At 37.3% G+C, this 15,289-nt stretch overlaps 2 protein-coding genes across 6 annotated transcripts in view; both read right to left on the bottom strand.

Annotated features, from left to right (window-relative positions):
* The window catches only part of LOC107737737 (general transcription factor IIF subunit 1-like), a 14,622-nt gene extending 12,311 nt beyond the window's left edge, over positions 1–2,311 (bottom strand). The window contains exons 1-4 of one of the 5 annotated variants that reach the window (XM_016549322.1): positions 2,103–2,311; positions 1,366–1,416; positions 1,120–1,166; positions 930–1,002 (exon numbers count right to left, since the gene is read on the bottom strand). In XM_016549322.1, the coding sequence (XP_016404808.1) occupies positions 930–1,002; positions 1,120–1,166; positions 1,366–1,377 (132 nt within the window). In that variant the 5' untranslated portion in view covers positions 1,378–1,416; positions 2,103–2,311. The other 4 variants (XM_016549323.1, XM_016549324.1, XM_016549326.1 and 1 more) reach the window with 4 other exon arrangements.
* Positions 2,312–2,918: 607 nt separating this feature from the next.
* LOC107737766 (uncharacterized) lies at positions 2,919–13,305 on the bottom strand. The gene is made up of 16 exons (XM_016549388.1): positions 13,300–13,305; positions 13,094–13,157; positions 10,982–11,287; positions 9,774–10,094; positions 9,345–9,650; positions 8,003–8,383; positions 7,312–7,448; positions 6,672–6,738; positions 5,944–6,240; positions 5,504–5,791; positions 5,090–5,398; positions 4,666–4,959; positions 4,171–4,497; positions 3,780–4,094; positions 3,173–3,460; positions 2,919–3,082 (listed from the first exon to the last, which is right to left on the bottom strand). The coding sequence occupies exons 1-16, from the start codon at positions 13,303–13,305 to the stop codon at positions 2,919–2,921; spliced, it is 3,870 nt and encodes a 1,289-aa protein (XP_016404874.1).
* Positions 13,306–15,289: the final 1,984 nt, after the last annotated feature.

Genomic DNA, 15,289 nt, shown 5'->3' with positions numbered 1-15,289 from the left:
GATTTCTTTCAAAATTCTTACAGACCTTTAAGGCCCTGAGTCAAACATGCCCACCGAGATTCGTTCCGATTAACCTCCGTTAACCTTGTTTAATAGGTTCTTAAACTTGTTTGGCCAATGGCGGCCATGTTTTTTGAGATACGCGAATGTCCTCATAGTCACTTGTGCCCCTTTGGACCATGACACTGCATATAAATTTTCAAGTCGATCGGACCAACGGTTGCCTAGTTATAGCCATTTATACGTTTTTTCTGTCTTATAGCGCCCCCAAGTGGCAGAGTTGCGCAATTTTTTTTATTTGACCAAAGATTGAGCTCATACACATGTGTGCCGAGTTTGGTGAAGATATCTCATTCCGTTCAAGAGTTATGCTACAATTAACATTTGGCTAACGTTAGCATAGACGCTTTTTGGCGTACTGTTTCGCGCAAAAATCGAAATTTCAACTTTTTTTTGATAATTATTGATATTCAGTGTCCAAAGAACATTTCTGCACTGGTTTGGTTCCGATCGGGTGAAAAACCTAGGACTACTTCACAAAAGTAGGTTTCTGACAAAATTCAAAATAGCAGAAAATTTTTATAGACTGAAATGGAATCGGAGATATCCAAGGAATCCAACGATATAAGACACTTGAGCCTACGGCAAGCGGTTTAGGAGTTATTAGGGTTTTTGCGTTTTTGATCGCTGTAGCGCCACCTATTGGACGATTGGGGTGAGTCTTTGTCAGAATGTCCCCTCAGGGAGCTCTACCTTCTGGCCAAATTTCAGCTCTTTAGGCCTTACGGTTTGGTCTGCACGATCAGTTTTAGCGGAGAAAAATAATAATAATAAAAAAAATCCTTACAACTGCGTGCTTGAACCCCTAAATACAGGGAAGAAAATATGGCATGGAATAGTAAGCAGTGGCCATATATAAGACCTGTTACCTGAGTCCATGTGGAACAACTGACTTTATCACCAGCATTGAAAGCCATTATGTTGTATTTCTTACTGGTGTTTCTGTTGGGCAAATGACCAGAAATCAGATATCAACAACTTTCTTTGGCAGCACTATAGACACTCTAAATTAATTTCTAATCCAAGTAAGATAAATTAATTAATTAATACAAATCTTACTTAGGAACTCGTACAACATACTCCGTTGTGGAGGAACTGCTGCTCCCCTGCAAACAAGAACAAACTCTTAGGCCTGAGAGACAGATACTACCTACAAAAGTTGTACTGCTGAGCTGTACAGTATAATGGTGTTATGGATAAAACTTTAGACATAATTTCTAAAATTACACACAATTTGTAGTCTGCCAAATCTGGCTGGTGTTAAACAATCTGCTCAACCATAACTGTAGATGCTGAGGCGCTTACCAGTGACGTCATCACTGCAGAGCAAGAAGTCCCGTTAATAACCTGTGAGAACTGTATGAACAAACAACAGAACACTTTCATGTCTCTCATAGGCACTATTAAAAGGGCATTCTTGTTGTGCTTACATCTAAAAGTTGTGGTTGCAGCATCACGTACTGTGTTTTGGAGTTTTGGAGAACAGAAGAGTTACCGGAATAAAGCGAGCCGTGTGATCGACACATGAAAACAACTTTTTAAATACATTTCAAAAGCACACAGTAGTTGAATATGTTACTTACCTAGCTCACAGAAAAAGTAAATTGGATTTCAGATTAACAATCATTTTAAATGATATAGTGTAATGTTGTGTATTCTAAATGTTCGTAGCTGTTATTATTTTGCCACAATAATAACTGAATTCTTTTTTTTCTATGCAAATATTTATGATTAACATTTCATTAACATTTTCATGCAACTAAATATATTTATTTTATTTTGGGAAGTAGTACCAAGGCGTTGTGGAAAAATGAACCCATTAATGAAAGGCTGGCTCTCTAAACGCTTCAAACTTTTAATAAGTCACGATTTAAAAGACAACGGAAATGGACAGCACATGTTCTCAATATTCTTGTTATGCTGGATGAATTCAGTGACATTATTCCTTGAACATGAGCAAAAACGCGTTAAGCTCGCAGTAAAACATCTACTTGTACTAGTGATGTTGATGTGTGTTTGAAATGAACGTAAGTTAACGGTACCTTCAACCGGCTAACTAGAGAACATCCGATGCTCTAACGTTACTTCACTTTATGACGCTTAAACTTGTATCACCTCGTCCGGCTGCTGATATCGTTTCCTATTTGGGTATTCGATAAAACGAAATAGTAAATTCACTTCCAAAAATAGATAAGTAAAGGTACACTAACAAAATTAAGGAGAAGATGAAAGCAGCTCGCACCATACACAACTAAAAGTCTTCTTCTTCTACGCTTGTCATGAGCTTCATGGAGACTTACTGCCACCTGCTGTACCGAAGGGAACACTGCAGTGAGTGCTGCCTGCAGTCTGTGTGCATTGTGCCAGTCAGTAGTCTTTGAACTCAACGCTGTTTCTTGTGTTTGTATAGACAGGTATTTATTCATTATTTATTCAGAATAGTTTTCGAAAAGGAATTTTAATATTAAGGCTTGGCTTACATAAAATTCTGGCTGTGAAATGAACCATAACAAGACAATGGAGTTGGCCATTTTATTCAAACAAACAAACAAACAAAAAACACATCTTTTCATCACAGAATGATTTTAAACACAATACATAATTTGAGATACAGTGGAACTTTCAGACATAATTTTTTTTAAATGACACAAATCTGTAATGTGTGTATACATGCAAACAAATTAAATAAATTGCTAGAAAGTGTGTTAAGAACATTTTTTTTTTTTCATATTTAAATCTCCACAAGGCCAAACGTTGATATTTACCATATCATTTTTGCAGTTAGGTTAATTAAAAGAAGCAAGAAAAAAAAAAGAAGCAAAGGAATCCAGAAAGCACACACACTCACAAAATATTGCTTATGTAGGCTTGACTTTGACCAAAGTCACTGTGCACCCATAGAGAAGAGAGAGGAGGAAGAGGGTGAGGAAGGCACAGGCCATATTCCAGGCCTCTTCAACTGTATCCTGTGCAATAGCTTCAGGTTTGTTCTCATTCATAAATATAGCCTCCTCAAATAATGCTGTAAACAGCAAACAAGAATAAGTTCACATTTAAAAGCTACATTATTTTCTTGATAAAATTATATTTTAGTACTTGAAATCTAGGGTACCTGTTTTCATTGAAATGTTAAGCACCAAGGTATCAGCAACATGAGTGACTCTGCATGTGTACACCTCACCAGGTGCCCAGTCTGAAGGTTGGAGATCCAGTTGACTTCGGATGCTAAATTTTCCATCAGGGCCTTTTGCGGGTTTGGTGATACTGTGGGCTGACACCTCAGTCTTACCCAGCCACCAGGTGATGTTGATGGCAGGTGGGCTGAAACCAAATGCCAGGCACACCAGCTCACTAACTCCTTGCAGCAGATTTGCAGATGGAGCGGAGTGAATCAATGAGGCTAAAAAAAATAGAGAGAAATAGATCAGACAATAGTGAAGAGAGGTGTATGTATTGCATTCAAATTGTATCTTAGCATGACATGTTATATCATGTAATATATGATATTATTAAATATTCTATTCTTAGACTAACATATATTCAAGGTGTAAGAAAAATAATATATTTTTAACATATATATTTAATATTTTATATATATATATTATATATTAAAATCATATTATGTAAGTTTTTAATTATAATGGTATAATTTCATTCAGCAATTATATCTGATCAATCCTATTTAAAATATCAGGTACATTTTTCCTGATGGCACCCACCATACAAGTTCTCTAAAGTGCCGATGATTGGACTTTGGGATGACTCATGAGAAACAACACACGAGAACATGCCATCCTTCCACTCTGATGCAGGCAGCATAAGGGCACTATGCATTGCAAAACCTCCTGAAGTGTGAGCAACCACAGGACTGTTAGTGAACTGAGACGCATCTAGTTGTGTCCCATTTAGATGCCACTGCACAGAGATATCAGATGGGAAGAAACCAGTGATCAAGCAAAGAAGGTTGGTGTTTTGGAGTCCAGAGAGATCACCGTCTGAGGGTCTGAGGATTCTCACAGTGGGTCGTTTGGGGTCTGCGGGTATATGGCAACAATTAGTAATAAGAAAATATTCTCTGTAAAGGCAGTGTTGAGAACTGTGAGTGCTCACCTCGGGTTTTTGAGATGTTCTGCTGCTGTCTATCATTAGAGCACAAATGCGTAACCTCACAGGTAAAGACAGCATATGTATTCCATTCTGTAACTGAAACCCTCATAATTTTTTCTCTGCTTTGAGTCCCGTTGTTATGTTCTTTAGACTCTTGTTCATAGACATCATGATTGAGAAGTTTACCATTCACTTTCCATTGGATGGAGAATAACCTGACACTCTGACCAACAACCAAACATGTCAAAATCACAGAGGCGCCAGATCTCACATCATTGTGGGATGGACCCAGCAAGTAGACCTCTGCCTGCCTACTGGAAGGTGCAATCACTGTTGGACACATTTGTTGAGATATTAGATTCACTAACTCATAGGTAAGGAAAGAAACCAAACATTCTTGCGTAAACTATAATATTATCAGATATTTTCATCTCATTTCAATGTTGTTTAATTCTGATGGCAGAACAAATGGGTTCCTGTCACATTTGACATGTTTACCTGTACAAATACTGGTGCTTTTCTCAGCAGTTTTCCCACTGTGTCTGTTATCAGTTTGACAGGTGTAAGAGACCCCTTCGTTCCACTCTTGCTGTGGCACCAGTATCTCACGGTACACTTTCACACGTCCATCTTCCATCATTGTAGCGTCTAAAGCTCCGCCAGTTTTCTCCTTAGATTTTGAAAGCCACTTGATTTTTGGGTCGAATCCTGTCGCAGAACACAGCAGCTTCTGTGAGTCTGAACTAGACTGACCCACACTGTGAACAACAGCAAGCTCTATGGTAGGATCACCTGAGGAAGAAAATAGTGTCAAATGTTCAGAGAAGAAAACATAATACATCATGAATAAAATTCAATACATCACATCAATTACTGTCCACAGTATAGTTAATGTGGTACTGATGAAATGTTCATTCCTCACCAAAAATGTTTCCAGTAGGTTTGGATGTCAATTTTTTCGAGAGTCTATGAACTGTACAAGTAAATGTTTTTCCATTCTTCTGGTGCTCACTAGGTATTGTAAAATGTGTGGTCAAGGACCAAAGGTTTTCAGATGGGGCCCAATCCACACAACTTAAATCTGAGATATCAATATTATCGGCCTGGATGTTCATGCAGACCTCACCAGAGGGGAGATCATTTACAACACACTCCAGCACAGCACTGCCTGCCTGCGTTGATTTCACGAAAGGCCTCCTGATCACCACTACAGGATCTTTCTTTATATCATCTGAGGAGCAAAAATACACTTTATCACATGATACGTGGGTTTTAGAAGCTTAATTGTCATCAAGCACTTTGAAAAATGCTGATCAGTGCAAAAGAAACCACTTACCAGCTTTAATTTCCACCTTCTCTTCTGGGAAACATGGATGTTTAGCGGTACAAACAACGGTCTTAAGGGTCAACCAATCATTTCTGGACAAAGTCAAGTTGCTCACAATATTATTGGACTGGTCTTTGACTTCTTTGCTGGCTTTTTTACTTACATTGTCTGTCAACCATGACACTTTAGTGTTGTCTGGTGCTTCAACAACACAGGAAATCGTGACCTTACTCTCCTGAATAATGTCTCTGAGATGGGCTTTCTTTATTTGGACTGAAGGTTTGAACAAAGACTGTGCTGTACAGGGTGAAATGAATAAAGTTAGCTTTACATTCAGCTGAAAATCACATGATGATGCTAATACAAAAATTATACTTTCAAGCATATCTATGAGCTAGATATTATGTTTTGACATTTGTTCATTATTTTCTTTATTATGCTCAACTTACCCATGCACGTGTTATATTCTTTCTTGAATTCTTCAGAGTTGTGGGTGGCTTTACAAGTGTACTTTTTGTATTCATATCGGGCACTGATAGATAGCTGACTTCTGTAAGTGTATTTTTTCTCGCCTTTATCAGTGTTCTGAAACTTTTTATTAATTTCAGCATTGACAAGCTTATCACCCTCAAGCCATTGTACAGTAAGTTTGTCTGGGAAAGAATCATTCAACTGGCACTCCAACACAATCCTGTCATCGTCCTCTCTACTCAGCAGAGCAATAGTAGGCTTATTGACACGTATTGCTATTAAAATAGATATGAAAAATCAGTTAACTTAGGCAGTGTGGTTTAAACAAAGGTACAAAATTTATGAAAATATAGATTGACCCTATGCTTATTCAATAAATTCCAATAGACATAGAAATTAATGCTGTCAATGTTTCAGTGGGGTGGTTATTTACATAATGAGTTTTTTTTTATGGTACAGATACTGAAACAAAAGATGGACAGAAGAGGAAATCAGAAACATGCTTCAGAGAACATAGCAAATAGCAGATGGAAGCGTTAGGTAACAGACAAGCCAAAATAGCCACCAAAAGCAGAACTGAAAACCATCTGCATCTCTGAGACATGGCTGAACACATCTGCACAGGAAAGACACCTTGTCATTTACATAAAATGACTCACTTGTTATGCAATTTTTTTATATATACTTCACAGCATGAAATATTTACGCTCACAAATATTCTCAGCTAGAAGAGACTGTGCTTCAGTCACACAATGAACAAATTCTTGCAGATTCTGAGAAAATTAAGTATAGGATTTAAGAAAATATGCGTAATTTATTACTTTCAGAAATGAGGGACATTTTTCAAAAGCCTTCAGACACTCCTGTGTGTTAATAAATGTTACTTGTTATGTAGTTTATATAAACATATTTAGAGCACAATTAGAGTTTATCATACAAATCTCCTTAAAATTTTGTAAACTTGAGAGAAACAAAATACAAGAGCAATCAAATGGTTTCTTTCTTTTATTAAAGTAAAATTTAAAAACAAACAAACATCACAATCACATATTTACAATAAAGATGTTTTTCTGAGAAGTCTTGCATGTCCTTAAAGGGATCTTTCATTTCACCTGAAAGCATAATTTGATACCAATTAGAGCCCGAAAAACAACTTCTGATTAACTTGCATATATTAAATATTTTTAAAAGTTAAATATATGTTCAAAAGCAAGGACAACTTTTTTTTGCATCATCTCTCACCAAATGATAATTGTCACAAAATAAAATGCTCATATCAAATCTAGTCTCATGTTTATGCTAAACTAAAAATTAACTAGAAAAAAACCCCTCTAAAAATTGTATACCTTAACAAAAGTAGCCCCTATGCTGTAGAGCAAGGTGATGAGGAACAGGAAAACAAAGGTTACAGCAGTGTTTGCAATGCCACTATCATCTGTATCAATGGTGTCATACAGGGGATGCTCTATCCACACAATACATGCTGTGGGAACAGACAAGAACACATTAGCATGACCTACAGGACAACATCGCCACTCTCCAGCACAAACATTAGTAAAACAGTCTAGCATGTTCTCTTATAACTATAATGTTTTAATCACTTCACCTGCCCATCCTCATATACAATTAGACAGGTGGACTGAGGGCATGAATATCCAGTAAAAGGAAACCAATTAGAATATTGTGATAAAGAACCTTGATTGAATTATATTGCATTTGAAATTTGAGGATTTTCATCTGCCATTTTTCAGCATGTTATTTTATGATGTTTGTGATCTTTAATGCTCACATATGCTGTGACAAAGAAATATGAAACTGGTATAATAACAAATTAAATGCACAGGAATTATGCTAAATTTCTTTTTTATTAGTCTTTTCCTTAATGTAATATGCATGAAAGCAAGAAGCCACAAACATTAAAGACCAACACAATTACAAATATGGACATGTAACTCAAGAACAGGAAGAAAACAAAAGAAGAAAACAAGATGAACACTTAACAGGCATAACAGGAAGACACCACATACACAATGCTCTAGTCCTTGCAAGATGCAGGGGTATTCATACTTAGATTAATGACACCTGCCTTATCAATATTATCAGCAATAGATCTAGTCAGTACGCGCATTTTTTCATCAATGCTTTCATGGTACACGACACAACTGAACACTGTACCGCTCTTCCACTCTGAATAATCAACTGTTAGCTGACTGTAGACGGAGAAGTATTTATCATTCTGAATCGGCAGGCTAGTGTTGTAACTGTACCCAAGAGTCACAGGTTCATCATCAGCAAGCCAAGACACAAACACCTCTTTGGGGTAGAAGTCCTTCACATAACATGTCAGGGTCATCGGTTCACCCGGTTTGTGCTCTGGGGGTGCTAATATGAAAACAGTGGGTTTCTTGGGGTTTTTACCTAGTAATACAAGATCACAATTAAGACCAGAATGAGTCATAAGTCATTCTCTTTAAAATGAAACCAATTAGAATATTGTGATAGAGAAAGAACCTTGATTGAATTATATTGCATTTGAAATTTGAGGATTTTCATCTGCCATTTTTCAGTTTATTATCTTGTTAATTATGTAGCATGTTTACTAAATAATTCAAACACAATGGAAATCTGATTAAGGAAAGGTGACCCTGACAACCTCAAATAAGTCAGTTGAATGTGTCTTGGCATGCTGTAGAAGAACTGATGTGGCTACGAATGATCAATCTCTAATAACTGAACTGTACAAATGGAGAGCATTATGTGTTTGGGTGATTATAATATCAAACAGTACAAATGACATACAATATGCACACACACACACACATACACACACTGACAAACATTTCCTCCCATTATTACGCATTTTATGTGCCAGCTAATGGTATTATCAGCAATAGATCTCGTCAGTACGCGCATTTTTTCATCAATGCTTTCATGGTACACGACACAACTGAACACTGTACCGCTCTTCCACTCTGAATAATCAACTGTTAGCTGACTGTAGACGGAGAAGTATTTATCATTCTGAATCGGCAGGCTAGTGTTGTAACTGTACCCAAGAGTCACAGGTTCATCATCAGCAAGCCAAGACACAAACACCTCTTTGGGGTAGAAGTCCTTCACATAACATGTCAGGGTCATCTTGTCACCCTCTTTGTGCTCTGGGGGTGCCAATATGTAAACAGAGGGTCTCTTGGGTTCTTTACCTAGTAACACAAGATCACAATTAAGACCAGAATGAGTCATAAGTCATTCTCTTATTATTATTATTTTTTTTTTGTCAAACTCTATATTAACGTCAATTGTAATGAAAGATGGTGTAAATCAAGAGACCTTGTAATAGCATGAACTGCATGATGTTTTACAAAAAGAAAAACCATACCATTTTCTCTGACGAACTTAGTTGCCTTTGGCTCTGCTAGCTCGTTGTGTTCAACGGTGCATGTAAATTCGGTGCCATTGCTCCATTCTTCATAGCCAATCTGGGCGACAAGTTCCACATATTTTTGGTTTTCTCCTACTGCTGCCTCAGCGATGGCATTATTATTCGCTTTTATTGTTATTTTGGTGAAACCTGAATTTTCTGCTGAAGCTTTGCATTTCAGCTCTCCTTGTCTATTTTTCAGCATGTCTTCAAGGGAGGGAGGCACTATATCAACAGCAATATCGGTGCAATCTTGAATAGGAGCTGGGTACAAAAAGCAGACAGATTTGGGGAGACACAAACATAATATTAATAAAAAAATAGAAAAAATAAATAAATAAAAGAAACTATTTTCAAAACATTCGCAGTTCTCAAGAGAAAACATACCTGCATATTCGGCCTCAACATCTTCATTTCCCGCCTTGTGCACAAACTCACACTTAACTTTGCTGTTTGGCTGCTTCCATTTGTCGGCACTGATTTGCAAAATGCTTGTGGCGCTATATTTGGTTACTGAGCCTTTCTTCTCACTTTTGTCATATTTGTCTATCGCATCTGTCACCTCCTTACCATCCTGAAACCACTTAAACGCGTATGTTTTAGGTGAAAACCGCTGGGCTAAACACATGAAGGTTGCGGTTCCATTGTCTAACTCCATTTTTGTAGGTACTGTTAAGTACACATCTGCACGTTGATCTGGCGGTGGGGCTGGCAACATACAGGAGAAAGCAGAGAGGACATGAAAAGCAAAAGAAAATAGTGCAACATGACTTTTTAAGCAAGCGAATAAGATGCTCTTGTAGAGTTTGAACCTCAATGTTAAATGCTGTATATTTATATCATGTAGCCTATTATGTGCTTTTCTGTTCTAGCGTTTTTAGACTCACTATATTTGTAGCCTTGCTGTTCTCAGCTGGTGTAAACATTGAATGACATCAGACTTTAATAAAATGTAACAGGAGGTTCACTGGTTAAATAAACCAAAGAGTGTGCTAAAATTCCAATTCAAACATGAGTCTCCGCAAAGAAACCACAACATAATCTTAATCCAACAGCAAGATACAATAGAGAGACACATGAAGTAGCTAATGTAAAATGGTAGACATTTTAGAAATGTAACTCACGTGATGGACCAACAGGAATGTTTTTACTGCCTTTAGAATTTGAAGCTTCGCATGTGTAAGGTTTTTGAGGATCCCAATCACTTTTCCTCACGCGCAGATGGCTGATTTTGGTATAGTCTCCATCCCGTCCAAACGCCGGATACTGCACAAAATCACTCAACTCATTTGTAGCAAAATCCTTCCATTTGAACGTAAGCGAGTCCGCAGGTTTTTTTTAATGTGGGGGGGGGGGGATCTCATATGTCATTGCATTCCCTGACATAGACTCAGAAATGAAGTATTTCTGAAAGCCTAAGTGTATTTTATTGATTTAAAAAATCATGTAGCCTATTATGTGCTTTTCTGTTCCAATTCAAACATGAGTCTCCGCAAAGAAACCACAACATAATCTTAATCCAACAGCAAGATACAATAGAGAGACACATGAAGTAGCTAATGTAAAATGGTAGACATTTTAGAAATGTAACTCACGTGATGGACCAACAGGAATGTTTTTACTGCCTTTAGAATTTGAAGCTTCGCATGTGTAAGGTTTTTGAGGATCCCAATCACTTTTCCTCACGCGCAGATGGCTGATTTTGGTATAGTCTCCATCCCGTCCAAACGCCGGATACTGCACAAAATCACTCAACTCATTTGTAGCAAAATCCTTCCATTTGAACGTAAGCGAGTCCGCAGGTGAGAAACCTCTTGCCAAGCAGCCGATGGTGAGGAACCCATCAGAATCAGAAGTACACTGAGACATGGCAAAGATTGACTTTGGTGCAGATGGTTGAGCTGTAGAGACATTGCATCTTTCTCAGACAAAATATACAACCTACATATAACGTAGCCTACATATGCAACACTATTAGGCCTATTAGATAGCTAGGCTACATCTCGAATGACTGAATGGATGAATTAATGAATAAAATAAAATATGAAAAAAAATCTAATAGATTACAAAATAACATAAAACAAAATGATTGAGTTTAACTGGTTTTACACGAGATGAAAGACACCGCGGAGTCTCTTCACTTTGCGTTGAAGTCCCGATCATCCTGTTAACTTTGCAGTAATGATCAGTGCTGCACACAAGCTACTTAACAAATATGTAGCCTACTACATAGATATTAAATATTGATTTGAAATTGTGGAGACCGGAAAGACAGAACACGAGCACAGCTATTTTGAAACAGGTTTCCCGAATGAGCAGACATAGTGTTGCCCTGCCGGCTTTTTTTTACGTTGATTGACCAATTAGAATAAAGTATTTCGCTCAGCCGCATAATAAAACACAAAATCTCGTGAATTGGGTGAAATATTTCTTTCTCTTGGATGCTGTAATAAATAAAGTGTTATATATCTAAACTAATTTATTACTAGAATTTTGAACTGCAGAATTACTTTTCAGTTTGTTTCAAATGGGATCAGTCACAAATGAATCAGTTCATAACCTATGAAATGTGTAAATTAAAACAAACAAATAGAATAAAAACAATCCAAACCTTTTGAAAATTTTAAAAAAGTAAAATTAATTAATTTATTTAAAACATCTTACTTATTTCATAACAAGGTATGCAATCTGTAATTTAAAAATATAACACGTAATGGCTGTATCAGTGTAGAAAGTTTAAACGCACGAGACACATTGCAGTCTAGTTATTTAGTCTTATATTTATACTTTTCAGCGTCTATTTGCGCAGATTAAGCCAACACATTCAAGAAAATGAACATTGAAAGGAGTCGTTTAACAATAACTACTGTTATTGATTTTTTTTTTTTAGCAGCTAGGCTATACAACGAAACAATATTATAAAATTATGTATACAATTTCTAATGAAATAACCATTCATCTGACAACAATTAATAGAAAACTCTCAATATATAATAAAAACTGTAAACAATAACACATACATCGACAGTTTGTCTTATTTTACGATTCAACTGATCTTGCAATTAATAATAAAATCTTACCGTTTGTTACGGTGACTTTAGTGCCGCTTCCCCAGTAGTCGAAAGCCCAGTTACACAATATTATTTAATGTTACAGCGCAGTATAAAAATGCAACGCTCAGTCTGTTAACCTGTAGCCGATTCGTTGTTTTATTTTAATGCGTGTACACATCAAATTATTTAAAAATTAATTATTCATAATTAATGTGAATCTTTGCGTTTCTAGCAAAACTCTAAAGACATGTCCCGACTTTAATTGTCCTATATCGTAGAATAAGTAAATCGCCATTAAAATGTTGCTTAAATGTAAAAACAACTTTTTGACAAATTACTTGTCACCTTTTTTTCGTACTTAAATTAGATTTTGTTTTAAGTTTTTCTTACCTGACGAGACAGTGACCATGGTTCCTTTCCCCCAGTAGTCAAAAGCATTGTCACACTGACAGTTTTACCCATGGATATTTTACAAAAAGCTATGACCCTATGACAAGTCACTTTCATTGATTATCCTAACCCACAAATTCGACTATTTATCCTTTTGATGAGGTTTATTCTTGCAAAACGGGCAAGCGGTCTGTAAGTTTGGTTTTACTTTTATGTTTAAAACATATCCCAACGTTTATGAAAAACTTGAATTTCACTTCTTACCAGATGTCACAGTGACCGACGTGCCTTTGCCCCAGTAGTCAAAGGCAGCAGAGTCACAGTGATACTTTTAATTTCTTCAATGCACAAAAACGATTTTTTTTATATCAGCAAACCCAGCAACAATCCTATTTATTTCATAAATAAATGCAGCACTGTCCATGATTTTTTTTTCTTCTTATAGTGGACTAAAAAGACTGTTAATTAACATGCATTTTGTTGTTTGGCTCGTATAACTAAACAAAAATCTAATTCTTACCTGAGGTTACAGTCACTGTTGTTCCCTTTCCCCAGTAGTCAAAGGCACCGTCACAACGGGAAGGTTCACGATAAGAGCCATACCATAACCCTAGTACTTGCATAGCCTACCTTGTCGTGCCATACGTTATCAAAGCGACTACTTTTGTGGCATTTTAGTGCGCACTTTCTTTAATCTGAGAGTTTTACTCGACATTGTTTACGGTTACTGACGCTCCCTTTTTCCACTGTTAAATACGTCTGCATGTTATTTTGTGATAAGACTAGCCTACTTACCTGATCTTCAACAATGCATAAAAATGGATTAACAGAAAATATCAACAATATCTTACCTGAGGAAACGGTGACTTTGGTTCCTTTCCCCTAGTAGTCGAAGTAGTAGACACAGTGACTGGTGCCTTTGAGTTACTAACCAAAAACTCACAAGAAGCAGCAAAAACTCAAACCCAACATTTGTTATTTTACCTTTCTTTTAAATGGATTGAATGAAAACGTCTCTTCTGCCTGCCTTTCTGTAGCTGCCCTGGAGTGTAGATCAGAAATATGATTTGCACTAAAGATAGAGCACTAATGTTATATATAATCCTAAACATGAAGACACTGATATTAAAAAGTGAAACCATTTTTAGGCTAGTAATAACCTTAACCAAACACGTCCTGCATTTGCTCCTAATTCACCTAAGTGCTGATATTTGCTAATAATTAAAAGTAAAAAAAAAACTTTAAGCTACTCTTAATTTTTGCATTTCATTCATTTGTTCATTCATTCATTCATTCATTCATTCATTCATTCATCCATTCGTTCAACAGTTAGGCTACTTCTGGTTCTTGAAATATAAAATATTTTATATTGAAATGGACTGAAACTAGGTTGTAAACAATGACATTATTTTTACTTTCAGCAACACCTTGTAGAATGCCACCAACAAATGCACTGGCCAGAGTTATCATGGGAAATTCATCCTGCGACAAATATATCTCTGTCCTCAGCAGACATTCAGGTTTTTGTAACGCTGGGAACAAGGAATGCAGGTGAAGACAAGGGTCTAAAAGCAAGGGGTTTATTGAAACACAGAGGAACACAAAGAACGGGGAGGCACACAAAATTAACTGCAAACATTGACTGACAAAATACAAGTGAAACAAGGGCTATTTTTACACAGGAGAACAAAGGGCTAACAAGCAAAAGGTGAGACTGATTAATCACCATGACAACCAACAAGGGTTGCCGTAAAAACAAACAAGGCACACAGCAGCCAGGGCAGAACACACACAGGGAACATGCAACATAGCCAGCATAGCCAAGGAGCGGATTCCAGACGCTCCCCAAAAAAACGGAAAATTCACAACAAAAGTCCAGGAGGGTGGTGGGGTGGAGCGGAGGCAGAACAGGGGAAGGGATGGTGGGCCAGGCCCATGGAGTGGAAGAGGGCCTGGAGTCTGTGGTGGATCAAGAGCAAGCAGTGTGGGTGGCCAGGGCGGAGCTGAAGGATCTGGCAGCCAGGGCAAAGCAGGCAGGGCTGGAGACCAGGGAGGAGCTGGAGACAGAGGAGGACCTGGCAGATCTGGCGGCCAGTGCGGAACGGAGGAGCAGGAAGCCAGGGCAGAGGCCAAGGTAGAGCTGGCAGAGCTTAAAGGGTTAGTTCACCCAAAAATGAAAATTCTGTCATTAATTACTCACCCTCGTGTTGTTCCAAACCCGTAAGACCTTCGTTCATCTTCGGAACACAATTTAAGATATTTTTGATGAAATCTGAGGGCTCTCTGACCCTCCCATAGACAGCAAGGTAACTACCACGTTCAAGGTCCAGAAAAGTACCAAGATGATCGACAAAGTAGTCCGTGTGACATCAGTGGTTCAACTGTAAAGTTACGAAGCTACGAGAATACTTTTTTGCGCAAAGAAAACAAAAATAACGACTTTATTCCACATTTTCATTT

Source organism: Sinocyclocheilus rhinocerous, unplaced genomic scaffold, assembly GCF_001515625.1.
Source record: "Sinocyclocheilus rhinocerous isolate Xijiao unplaced genomic scaffold, SAMN03320098_v1.1 scaffold43, whole genome shotgun sequence".
Lineage (NCBI taxonomy): Eukaryota > Metazoa > Chordata > Actinopteri > Cypriniformes > Cyprinidae > Sinocyclocheilus > Sinocyclocheilus rhinocerous.
This window is presented reverse-complemented; position numbering and strand designations above follow the sequence as displayed.

Coding starts and splice junctions, on each gene's coding strand:
- LOC107737766 (XM_016549388.1), bottom strand. Junction 10,095..10,981: donor CATTCCTGTTGGTCCATCAC/GTGAGTTACATT, acceptor GTATGTTGCCAG/CCCCACCGCCAGATCAACGT. Junction 4,498..4,665: donor AAGCACCAGTATTTGTACAG/GTAAACATGTCA, acceptor TGTGTCCAACAG/TGATTGCACCTTCCAGTAGG.